The 12,927-nt window shown below is 38.8% G+C and overlaps 1 protein-coding gene across 2 annotated transcripts in view; it reads left to right on the top strand.

The window, feature by feature from the left end:
- KLHDC1 (kelch domain containing 1) overlaps window positions 1-12,927 on the top strand; it is a 92,386-nt gene that overhangs the window by 24,892 nt on the left and 54,567 nt on the right. For both annotated transcript variants that reach the window (XM_037047184.1, XM_037047185.1), the window contains exons 5-6: window positions 3,423-3,501; window positions 9,434-9,517. In XM_037047184.1, the coding sequence (XP_036903079.1) occupies window positions 3,423-3,501; window positions 9,434-9,517 (163 nt within the window). The remainder of the gene's footprint in view (window positions 1-3,422; window positions 3,502-9,433; window positions 9,518-12,927) is intronic.

Raw genomic sequence — 12,927 nt, 5'->3', positions numbered from 1 at the left:
GCCATCAATTTCTGAATATTGACTTTGTATCCCACTACTTGGCCAGATTCACTTACTAGGTCGAGTAGTTTTTTTGGTGAAGCCAGTAGGATTTTCTGTGTACAATATATTGCTGGCAGATAATGACAGTTTTACTTCCTCTTTTCCAATTTGGATGTCTTTTATTTCTTCTTCTTGTTTGATCGTTGCGGCTAGAACTTCCAATACTATATTGAATAAGAGTAGTGAGAGCAGACAGCCTTGTGTTTTTCCTGATCTTAAGAGAAACGCTTTTAGTTTTTGCCCATTGAGTATGATGTTGGCAGTAGGTTTTTTATGTATGGCCTTTATTACATTGAAGTATGCTTCTTCTAGTCCCACTTCCCTAAGTGTTTTTGTCATAAATGGGTGCTGGATTTTGTCAAATGTTTTTTCTGCATCTATTGATATGATCATGTATGTGATTTTTGTCTTTTATTTTGTTCATGTGATGTATCACATTTATTGATTTGCATCCCTGGAATAAATCCCACTTGATCATAGTGTATGGTCTTTTAAAAGTATCGTTGGATCCAGTTTGCTACTGTTTTGTTGAGGATGTTTGCAACTATGTTCATCAGAGTTATTGGCCTGTAGTTTTCTTTCTTCATTGTGTCTTTACTTTGTTTTGGAATTAGGATAGTACTGGCCTTGTAAAAAGAGTTTGGGAGTCTCACCTCTTGTTGAATTTTTTGGAGTAATCTCTGAAGGATTGTTGTTAGTTCCTTTTGAATGTTTGGTAAAATCCCCCTGTGAAGCCATGTAGTCCAGGGCTTTTTTGTGTCAGTAGTTGTTTGATTACTGCTTTAATTTTCTAGATGTTAGTGGTCTATTCCAGTTTTCTGCTTCTCCCTGATCCAGTTTTGGAAGATTGTGTGTTTCTAGAAACATCCATTTCACCCAGGTTGTCCGATTTCTTGACACATAGTTGTTCATAGTAATTTCTTACAGTCCTTTGTATTACTGTAGTATCAGTTGTTATTGCTCTTTTATTTCTGATTTTATTCGGGTCCTTACTCTCTTTTTAAAAAATATATTTTATTGATTATGCTACCACAGTTGTCCCATTTTTTCCTACCCTTCCTTCACTTCTGCCATGTACATCCCACCATCATTACCCCCTTTAGTCCATGGGTCATACATGTGAGTTCTTTGACTTCTTCATTTTTCATACTATTAATGCCCCCTGTCCATTTTGTACCTACCATTTATGCTTCTTGTTCTGTGTATGTTTTCCTCCATTCTCACCCTTCCTCTGCCCTGCTAATAATCCATTTCTGTCAATCTCTTCCTGTTCTAGTTATTTGACTAGTTCGTTTTTTGTTTTTTAGGTTCAGTTGTTTGTTTGTTGTCATTTTACTGTTTGTATTTTTGATCTTCTTCTTTTTCTTAAATAAGTCCTTTTTACATTCCCTATAATAAGGGCTTGGTGATGATGAACTCCTTCGATTTGATCTTATCTGGGAAGCACTTCATCTGCCCTTCCATTCTAAATGAAAGCTATGCTGGATAGAGTAATCTTGGCTGTAGGTCTTTGCCTTTCATGACTAGGAATACTTCTTTCCAGCCCCATCTTACCTGCAAGGTTTCTTTTGGGAAATCAGCTGGTAGTGTAATGGGAACTCCTTTGTAGGTAACCCTCTGCTTTTCTCTTGCTTTTAAGATCCTTTCCTTATCTTTAATCTTGGGTGATGTAATTATGATGTGTCTTGGTATGTGCTTCCTTGAGTCCAACTACTTTGAGACTCTCTGAGCATCCTGGACTCCCTGAAAGTCTGTTTCCTTTGCCAGATTGGAGAAGTTCTTCATTATTTTTTCAAATAAGTTTTCAATTTCTTGGTCAATGTTGGAACATTTAAAATTGTCCTGTTAGTTCTCAAGCCTCTCCTCATTTTTTTGAATTTTCGTTTCTTCATTCTGTTCTGGTTGAATATTTCTTTCTTTCTTCTGCTCCAAACCCTTGATTTGAGTCCTGGTTTCCTTCCTGTCACTATTGGTTCCCTGTAGATTCTTCTTTATTTCACATAATGCAACCTTCATTGCTGCCTGGGTCTTTTTTATGCTGTTGAAGTACCCAGAGAGTTCCTGGAGCATCCTGATAACCAGTATTTTGAACTGTATATCTGATAGGTTGGCTGTCTCTTCATGGCTTAGTTGTATTTTTTCTGGAGCTTTGATCTGTTCTTTCATTTGGACCTTTTTTTGACTCTCAGTGTGCCTGTTATGTAGTAAGGGGTGGAGCCTTAGGTGTTCACCAGGGCAGGGCCACCCACATTGTGGCACTGTATGTGGAGAAGAGGCCTGAGAAGGAACAGTGCCGCTTGTTCTGCTTTCTGCTGGTTTTCAGTCACTTCCCCTGATACCCACAATCAAGTTGGGCCCTTCTGGTGCTACTCCTGGGTGGGTGGGTATGTTCTAGGATTCTCTGGGTCTCTCCAACAAACTGTCCTGTGATGTTGGGATTTTCTCTCACTGCCCCTTCAACCCCCACAGGTGTTTTCAGTCAAAGGTTTTGGGCTTTATTTTCCCACACTGGAACCCTGGGTTTCTCAGTCTGTCTTGGCTCCTAGTTGTTTTTCCCGGTTTATCTGCACACGAATGTGGGATGATGAGGTCTTCCATCTGCTGCCTTGCCAGCCTCCATCCTCCAGCCGCCACCTTGCCCTGAGTCCTCTCCACCTGGCTGCCTGTTTCTGCCCCTCCTACCAGTCTGGATGAATGTTTCTTCTTTAACTCCTTGGTTGTCAGACTTCTATACAGTTCAATTTTCTGTCAGTTCTGATTGTTTTTCATTTTAAAATTTGTTTTTTTCTTTTGGTTGTGGGAAGAGGCACGATTTGTCTACCTATGCCTCCATCTTGGCCGGAAGTCTTGATACAATTAACAAAATAGATAAACAATATATAAAGCTGCTGCTGGCATAAATCAGCAAACCATTTTACAGTAACCTTACTTTTAATAATTAGAGTATATTCTAAAATAATGATAGTATATTATAGTACATATGTAAACCATTATATTGTCATTTATTGTCATGGTTAAGTATTATGCACTGTACTTACCACGTATTATATACTGTAATTATATTTGCTATACTTTTGTAAATTGGCAGCACAGTAGGTTCATTTACCAGCATTATCATAAACATGTGAGCAGTGCATTGCACAACATTGTGATGGCTGTGACATCACTAGGTAATAGAAATTTTTTTAGCTCCATAATAATCTTATGGGACCACTGTCATACATGTGACTCATCATTGACTGAACCCTCTTTACACAGCACATGACTATCTAGCTTGTTTAGGTTGTTAGGGTGAGAGAGATGATCTCATTAAACTTTCTATGAACAAAGTGGAAATAGAACTTCTAAAGGGTGTTCCTGTCTTTGTATATGTTTTTCAGATTAATATATTTTGGTGGCTATGGGTGTAGGAGACACAGTGAACTCCAAGACTGTTTTGATGTTCATGATGCATCTTGGGTAAGAGTAATCACTGCTAATAGTTTCCTCTAATTTATTATTGCCTTAAAGTGTTTAGAAATAATGAGCCCACTCTATCTCATTTTAATTTGCTATAATTGACTATGAAAAAATTTGTTTTCTCTCTTTTGATTTTGGATTAAATTGGGCAAGGTTCTCTCACCTTCACGGAAACTGGAAGTTTCTTTTCTTATATAGTTAATTGCTTATACCTGCTTCTGTTAGAAGTGGAGGCTTTAGCACAACTTAGAAAAACTCTGTTCACAGGTACCAAAATGGCTTTTGCTGGCATACACCTGCTTTTAGATATGTGTACTAGAACCACACAGCTCTGATGGCCTTACACCTGAGTAAGTTGGTGGTGATATTACCTTTCCTAATTATTCTTACTGGTTATAGAATAAACTGTTATTAATGAAAGATGTCATAATTTATAAAAATGAAATCTTTAAAAGATAATTTTGAAAAACATTGATTCAAAATAATTGATTCACCACCAAAATGCACAGTAACTCTTTAGTTTTACCTTTTACTAGCATATACTGTTATTGTATGTTACTAATGTATATGCACATTTTGTATATATCTCTTTGTATATGGGTGTTTTTTAATTCTCCCTATAGTTACATGGCTTTTTAGCTTTTAATATAAAATATCTGTAAAGCTTGGCTACTTACATTATTACTGATAATTTTAGAAATATAACTTCCCTTTGTATATATTTTTACTCATCAGTGAAATCTTTCTCTTTTTTTTCTCTTCTAGTACAATTAGGCTAGTGCTCATGTCCTGAAATTTTTGGTGTACAGTGGATTTTTTTCCCACTGGTACAGTAAAAAAATTATTTATTAATTTGCTCAGTTACAGTTGTCCCGCCTTTTTCCTCACTGCTCATCCCTACTCTGCCCCCCACACTCTTGCAGTCAACCCCCACATCGTCCATGCCCATGAGTCCTCTATTCATGTTCCTTTACTTGCCCCTTCCCCTTCATAGCTCTGTTACTCCTCTCATATATCCCCTCTGGTCACTATCAGTTTGTTTTTCATTTCTATGCTTCTGGTTTTATTCTGCTCATTTGTTTGTTTTGTTGATTAGGTTCCACTTATAGGAGAAATCATACAGTATTTGTCTTTCACCATCTGGCTTATTTCATTAGTATAATGCTCTCCAGTTCCATCAATGCTGTCATGAAGGGTAGGAGTTCCTTCTTCCTTTCTGTTGCATAGTATTTCATTGCATAAATGTACTACAGGTTTTTGATACACTAACTTACTGATGGGCACTTAGGCTGTTCTAGCACTTGGCTATTGTAAATAACACTGCTATGAACATTGGAGTGCATAGGTTCTTTTGAATTGGTATTTTAGGATTCTTAGGGGATAGTCCCAGCAATAGGATCACTGAATTGAAAGGCCCTTCCATCTTCAGTTTGAGAAAGTACCACACTGTTTTCCACAGTGGCTGCACTAGTCTGCATTCCCAGCAACAGTATACTAGGGTTCCCTTTTCTCCAAAACCTTGCCAGCACTTGTTGTTTGTTGGTTCATTAATGATGGCCATTCTGACCAGTGTGAAATGATATCTCATTGTGATTTTAATTTGCATCTCTCTGATGGCTAGTGATGTTGAACATTTTTTTCATGTGTCTATGGGTCCTCTGTGTTTCCTCCTTGGAGAAGTATCTGTTCAGGTCCTTTGCCTATTTTTTAATTGGATTGTTTGTCTTCCTGGTGTGGAGTTGTGTAAGTTCTTTGTATATTTTGGGGATCAAACCTTTTTCTGAGGTATCATTGGCAAATATGTTTTTCCATACAGTTGGTCCCCTTTCCATTTTGTTGCTATTTTCTTTGAGCTGTGCAGAAGCTTTTTATTTTGATATAGTACCATTTGTTTATTCTTCTCTTTATATCCTTTGCTCTAAGGGATGTATTGGTGAAAATATTGCTGCATGGGATATAAGAACTTTTCCTGCCTATGATTTCCTCCAGGACTTTTTTGGTGTTGCAATTTACATGTAAGCCTTTTATCCATCTTGAGTGTATTTTGGTGTGTGGTGTAAGTTGGTGGTCAAGTTTCTTTTTTTTTTTTTTGCATGTACTTGCCCAGATCTCCCAACACCATTTATTGAAGACTCTATTTTTACCCCATTTTATGTTCCTGCCCCTTTTGTCAAATATTAACTCACCATATTGACATAGGTTTATTTCTGGGCTCTTTGTTCTGTTCCATTGTTCTCTGTGTCTGTTCTTATGTCAGCACCAAACTTTTGATTACAGTGGTATTAGAAAGGAAACTATATTTCCTTTGTAATATAGTTTGATATCATTTGATTCCTCCTGCTTTGTTCTTCCTTCTCAAAATTGCTGAGGCTATTTGGGGTCATTTATGGTTCCATATAAGTTTTTTAAATATTTGTTCTACATCTGTGAAATATATCATTGGTATATTGACAGGGACTGCATTAAATCTATGAATTGCTTTGGGTGGTATGGACATTTTAATGATGTTAATTATTCTAATCCATGAATAGTATATGTGCTTCCATTTATTTGTGTCTTCCTTAATTTCCTTCTTCAGTGTTTAATAGTTATTTGAGTATATGTCTTTTACCTCCTTAGTTAAGTTTATGCCTAAGAATTTTATTTTTCTTGTTGCCTTAGTAAATGGAATTTTTCTCCTAATTACTGTTTCTGACATTTTATTGTTGGTGTACAAAAATGTCTTTGATTTCTGAATGTAGACTTTGCATCCTGTGGTTTTGCCAAATTCATTTATTAGGTTGAGTAGTTTTTTGGTGCAGTCTGTAGGGTTTTCTGTGTACACTATCATATCATCTGCAAACAGTGACAGCTTTACTTCTCCTTTCCAATTTGGATGTTTTTTATTTCCTTTCCTTGTCTGATTGCTGTGGCTAGAACTTCCAATACTATGTTGAATAGAAGTAATGAAAGTGATCACCTTTGTCTTGTGCCTGATCTTAGGAAGAAAGATTTTAGGTTTTTTAAAAAGCTTTTATTTATTTACTTTTATAGAGAGGGAAAAGAAGGGAGAAAAAGAGGGAGAAAGACAGGGAGAGACACATCAGTGTGTGGTTGCCTCTCACGTGGCTCCCACTGGGGAACTGGTCTGCACACGAGACATGTGCCCTGACTGGGAATTGAACCAGTGACCCTTTGATTTGCAGCCTGTGCTCAATCCACTGAGCTATACCAGCCAGGGCAAGATTTTAGTTTTTGTCCATTGAATATGATGTCGTCTGTAGGTTTCTTGTATATGGCCTTTATTGTGTTGAGGTATGCTCCCTCTACTCCCACTTTGCTGAGTGTTTTTATCATAAATAAGTGCTGTTCTTTATCAAATGCTTTCTCAGCATCTATTGATATGATCAAATGGTTTTTGTCTTTTGTACTGCTTATGTGCTCTGTTATGTTTATTGATTTGCATACATTGTACCATTCTTCTGTCCCTGGGATGAATCCCACTTGGTCATGGTGTATGATCTTTTAATGTATTGCTGGATCCGGTTTGCCAATATTTTGTTGAGAATTGTTGCATCTATGTTCATCAGCGATATTGGCCTATATTTTTCTTTCTTTGTTGTATCTTTGTCTCATTTTGGAATTAGGATAATACTGGTTTCATAAAAAACTGGGAGTCTTCCCTCTTCTTGGATTTTTTGGAGTAGTTTGAGAAGTATTGGGGTTAGCTGTTCTCTAAATGTTTCGTAAAATTCTTCTGTGAATTCGTCCAGCCTAGGGCTTTGTGTGCTGATAGTTTTTTGAAGCAGTAAAACTGCTTCAATTTCACTAAGTGATAACAGTCTATTAAGGTTTTCTGCTTCTTCTTGACTCAGTTATGGAGGATTATATGTTTTTAGAAATTTGTCCATTGTGCCCAGGTTTTCAAATTTGTTGACATATGGAAAGGTCATAAAGTTTACCACAACAGTAAGAAAGGTCAGGAAGATGACGGAATGGATTAAGACCAGGGAAGGGTGCTGTGTTGGATTTGGAATAACAATAATATAATAAAAAATATATAACCCAAATAAAAAGAATGAACAATAAGAGACCAAGAGTAATGAGTTATTAGGAATATGAGTGAAGTAAAACAAGAAAAGTTAAATGCAGTATGAGAGGGAGAAAAGAAACAAACAAACGAAACAAAAAAACTAAAAGAAAGAAGACAGAAAAAATATGCAAGTTCTGATGAGAGTCAAGGTGAAATTTGTCTCAGCTGTTGGTGTTCTACTTCTCACTTCTTTCTGCATCTATTTCTGGTGTTCTCTCATCTCCAGGTCTTATAGTCTTACTCCTGAAAAACAACAAAAAAAGCCCCCAGCTGGTTGTCAAGCCTGCCTACTCGATTTTGCAGGTCTTCCTGGCTCCTGCAGGGTGGCTGGAGTTTGGCCTTGTTTTCTCTTTCTGGTGGTTTGGCAAGAAAGGGGGCTGTGTCAGGACTACAGTAATCACAGGTGCCCAGGTTCTAGCCCACACCCTCAGAGTTCTGTGCGGTCCCACACTCTCCACTCTGCCCAGTTGTGCCAGGGTGGCGCTGATAAACCTTGCTTTGCATCCTTTTGATCAGTCCTTGAGGTGCACTGAGTGGGAGCAAATAGAGCCCACAGTTTTCCCTCTTTGTTGGTTGGGCAGCTGTGCCCACCTGGTCCCTGCCCCATGTGCCTTGGTTCCCCTTTTGAAAAAAGTCTCTGTGGGTGCCACTGCTGCTTGAGCCACTGTCTGGCTTTCCGCACACTCCAACTCTCTGGCAAGTCTAGAGTCTATCTCAGTCATAGCCAGCGCTGCCCACCCCTCGTCCCAGATCCGGGTGCCTCTACGATCACCCCCACCCTCTGGCACTGTCCTGGCATGTGACCGCTGCCTCAGCTTGGGTACCCGCTGCCTGCAGTGTGTGTGTGTGTGTTGCCTTCTTTCCCCCCCTGGTGACTTTAGGCGTTCAAGTCTCTCCTGGTGAGTGCTATTTCCTGCCCTAGGAGGGAGGGGAGCCACTAGGCTGCTGTCACTAACCCGCCTCTTGTCCAATGTGGTCCCTGCAGCAGCCTTGGTTTGTGGCACTTTCCCTGTCTGCCTATAGAACCTCCTTACTGCCCATTTTGAAGTGTCCTCTGTACACTTTGGCTTCCAAACTTTGTATCAGCTAAGAATCTATTGGCTGTTCACTTTGTTTTTCAGAAGATCGGTTAAGTGTCCCAGTTAAGCAAGTGGGCTCAGGCCCCACCTACTTCTCTGCCATCTTCTGACTCCGGTGTTCAGTGGATTTTTATTGTTTAGGTTCTAAACTGAGTAATTTTTTTACCTTGACAAGTCCTGACAAAAGTGCTTATTTCTGACATAAAACATAAACCTGGCACAGAGGTGAGCTGTGACAGAGGATCATAACAATCTGGAAGGTGCTAAGTACAATATAACTGCTAATCTTTGCCTTGCCAACAATTTTATCTCTTAGAAAACAAAGAAGAAAGTATAACTTTGGCTTCTAACAGCAAATCGCTTGGTTAAGTAGAAGTGATTGGAACTTTTTTGAAAAAGGCCCGTAGTCCACTAGAGTTTAAAATAGCAAAGATTAGGGTTTCTGAGCGTGTACTTTAGAAAAACAGATTTCAAAATGTAAATATCATTCTGTTGTCTGCAGTTTTAAAAGAGACAATCCTTTGAGGGGATTGGAAAATTGTTAACAAGTAAATTATTATATACTGCCAGCAATCTTATGAGAAAAAAAGTTGCAAGGTGGTGCAGCTCTGGTCTGGGGACCACACTTTGTGAGCCCCTGATGCATGCGTTTGCTTTGTGAATCTGGTAATGACTCCATTTTTGTAAAGGTGCCTGTTATTTCACCAGTGACTATGCAGTGAAACCATAACAATTTAAAAGTTATAAAATCTCTTAAATATTTTTAAAATTTTTGTTTTAGGAAGCGCAGATATTCTGGGGATGGCATAATGATGTTCATGTATTTGACACAAAGACAAAGAGTTGGCTTCAACCAGAAATTAAAGTAAGTATTATATAAATCATTACCTTTACATTTATATAATTGTTGGCACATTTAAACTATATGTTTTTACTATATTATTTGGATTTTAATAATTGAGTTTGTAATCACATACATAGGGGTTCTCTTGAGTACTGTCACTAATCATGTTTTTCTCCAGGTTAGCCAGGTTTTCTAAAAAATCTTGTCAAGAGGTGCTGTCATCATTGTTTACTCACTACTATGATGCCTTGATTCAAGGAAGGTTCTTGTAAAAAGTCCTTTTATAGCCAAATTCAGAATTTTTTAAAACTCCATGTCTCAGAAACCTTTGAGGTTAGGGCTACATGCAGTTGTAGCTTGGCTACAAGCTATACATTATTAACTCCTTCATGTGCCAGTGAACCAGCAGGAATCAGATTAGTTTAAGCAGTAGTGAATTCTCATGTAGCTGGAAAGAGTATTGTGGAGGAGCTCACACAGTGGAAGGAAGAGATGTAGGGGCCAGGAACTCAGGAACTGGAGCAAGTTACTCAACGCCATTATTTTTCATCTTTCTATGCCTGCTTCTCCCTGTTTTTGCGCTAGTTTCATTCTGTGTGCTGCAGACTGGTTGGCTCATGTAGGTGTGAGTATGGTCCTGGTTACCCAAGCAGTTCTTTTTATTGGTGTTGTATTATTTCAGTGCTTACATATTAGTTCTAGAAAATAAGTCTGGCTCTATGCAGGCATTTTCCCACTCTTCACATCTGTTTCTGTTGCCAAGAGGATGATTGGCCAGGCCTGCCCCTTAGAAAGCAGGTTACTGTGGCTAATAAACTCACCAGAACTGTGCAGAATTAAGTGTTGAACAGGAAAAAACAAAACTGTCTGCTAATGTGCATACATGACTAAAATTTCTTGTAGTCCAACTACTGCTGATGGAAATGATAGGAGGTTCTCTGTAAACTAGTAGGTGTTACAAGGCAGGACCCTCCTTAGCCTCCTCTTTGTCCAAGCTGTGAATTTCAGGTTTCCATTGCCCTTCTGTCTTCTTCACCCCAATTCTACTTTTGGAATTGATCAACTGTCAGCCATTTATACTTATTGAGTAAATTTTCCTTTAGTTAGCATTTGAATTTTAAGATTTGTGTCTTTTATTTATTTTTTAAATTATATTTTATTGATTACGCTATCCTGATTTTTCCTCCTTTGCCCCAATCCACACCACACCCCCACTCTCTTAGCCAGTCCCTCCACCATTGTTCATGTCCATGGGTCATGTGTATAAGTTCTTCGGCTACTCCATTTCCTACACTGTACTTTACATCCCCATGGCTATTCCATAACTACCTATTTGTTCTTAATCGCCTCACCTCGTCATTCATTCCCCCATACCTCTCTCCCAGTTGGCAACCCTCAAAATTGTATCCATGATTCTGTCTCTGTTCTTGTTTGCTTAGTTTGTTTTTTTGTTAAATTCAATTGTTCTTAGATATGTATTTTGGCCATTTATTGTTCATAGTTTGATCTTCTTTTTCTTAAATAAGTCCCTTTAACGTTTCACATAATAATGGTTTGGTGATATTGAACCCCTTTAGTTTTTTCTTGTCTGTGAAGCACTTTATCTGCCCTTCCATTCTAAATGATAGCTTTGCTGGGTAGAGCAATCTTGGCTGTAGGTGCCTGCTTTTCATGATTTTGAATATTTCTTGCCAATCTCTTCTAGCCTGCAAAGTTTCTTTTAAGAAATCCGCTGAAAGTCTTATGGGAACTGGAACTCCTCTGTAGGTAACTAACTTTTTTTCTCTTGCTACTTTTAAGATTCTCTCTTTGTGTTTAAACATTGGCATTTTAATTATGCCAATGATGTGTCTTGGAGTGGGCCTCTTTGGGTCTTTCTTGTTTGGGACTCTCTGTGCTTCCTGGACTTATATGTCTATTTCTTCACCAAGTTAGGGAAGTTTTCTTTCATTATTTTTTCTAATAGATTTCCAAATTCTTGCTCTTTCTCTTCTCCTTCTGGCACCCCTATGATGTGAATGTTGGACATCTTAAAGTTGTCCCAGAGGCTGCTTACACTATACTCATTGTTTTGAATTCTTTTTTCTTCTTGTTCTGATTGTTTGTTTTCTGCTACCTTATGTTCAAAATCATTGATTTGATTGTTGGCTTCATCCAACAATCTACAGTTATTCCCTATAAATTGTTCTTTATCTAAATTAGTGTATGCTTCATTTCTGACTGGATTTTTTTTGTGTTGCTGAGGTGTTCACTAAGTTCCTTGAGTGAGCATCCTTATAATAAGTGTTTTGAACTCTGCATCTGATAGATTGCTTATCTGCCTTTTGTTTGGCTCTTTTTCTGGAGTTTTGATTTGTTCATCTCATCTAATGTGGTTTTGCTGTAAATTGTTCTTTGTTTCAATTAGGATATCCTTAATTTCTGACTTGATCATTTTTTTAAAGACTTTTTTTTACTTTGGGGGAGAGGGGAAAGGAAGGAGAGAGGGAGAGAAACATCAGTGTGTGGTTGCTTCTCACATGGCCCCTACTGGGACCTGGCCCACAATCCAGGCATGTTCCCTGACTGGGAATCAAATCAGCAGGCCAGCACTCAATCCACTGAGCCATACCAGCCAGGGCCTGAATGGATCTTTTTTATGTTGTTGAGGTCCTTATTGAGTTCTTTGAACATCCTTATAATAAGTATTTTGAACTCTGCATCTGATAGATTGCTTATCTCCCTTTTGTTTAGCTCTTTTTCTGGGGTGTTGAACTTTTCCTTTATTTGGGCCATGTTTTATGTCTCCTCATTTTGGCAGTCTCCCTGTGTTTGTAACTATGAATTAGGTAGAGCTGCTTTGACTCCCTGTCTTGGTAGTGTTGCCTAATGTAGTAGGTGTCCTGCAGGATCCAGTGGCACAGCCTCCCCTATCACCCAAGCTGTGTATTTGAGGTGCACCCTTTGTATTGGCTGAGTACACCCTCCTCTTGTAGTTGAGCCTTGATTGTTGTTGGGAGATCAGTGGGAGAGATTTATTTTACTCAGGCCAGTCAGCTGAAAGGACTGTGACCACAGACCACCAACCTCTTGCCTTCTGTGAAGGATCAGCTGTGCAGGGACAGGGTGGTGGTGATATGACTTGGTCTGTAGCTGTCCTTTTGGGTGTCTTTGGGGTTTCCTAGGTGGTACAGGCCAAGGTATGCCCCCACCTGTGTTTTGCCCAGGGCACCCTGCCTAAGCTATAAGGCAATCTGAGATGGCTGCTACTTATGTTGGGCTTAGAGATTCCCATGTGAATCCAAGCTGTGAATCTAGACTGGCTGCTGCATTGAAGCCAGGTGTTGCTTGTTTGAGAGGATTTAGGAAGTCATGAAGCTTGAGCTAAGACCAGCTACTCTTATGGGAAAGCAGCTTGGGTGGCCTATAAGTTGGGTGGGGCAGAGCCTCTG

This window comes from Sturnira hondurensis, unplaced genomic scaffold, assembly GCF_014824575.4.
Source record: "Sturnira hondurensis isolate 20B ecotype Veracruz unplaced genomic scaffold, ASM1482457v3 Scaffold0005329, whole genome shotgun sequence".
NCBI classification, from domain to species: domain Eukaryota; kingdom Metazoa; phylum Chordata; class Mammalia; order Chiroptera; family Phyllostomidae; genus Sturnira; species Sturnira hondurensis.
The sequence above is the reverse complement of the archived record's forward strand: the minus strand, read 5'-3'. Positions and strand labels throughout refer to the sequence as shown.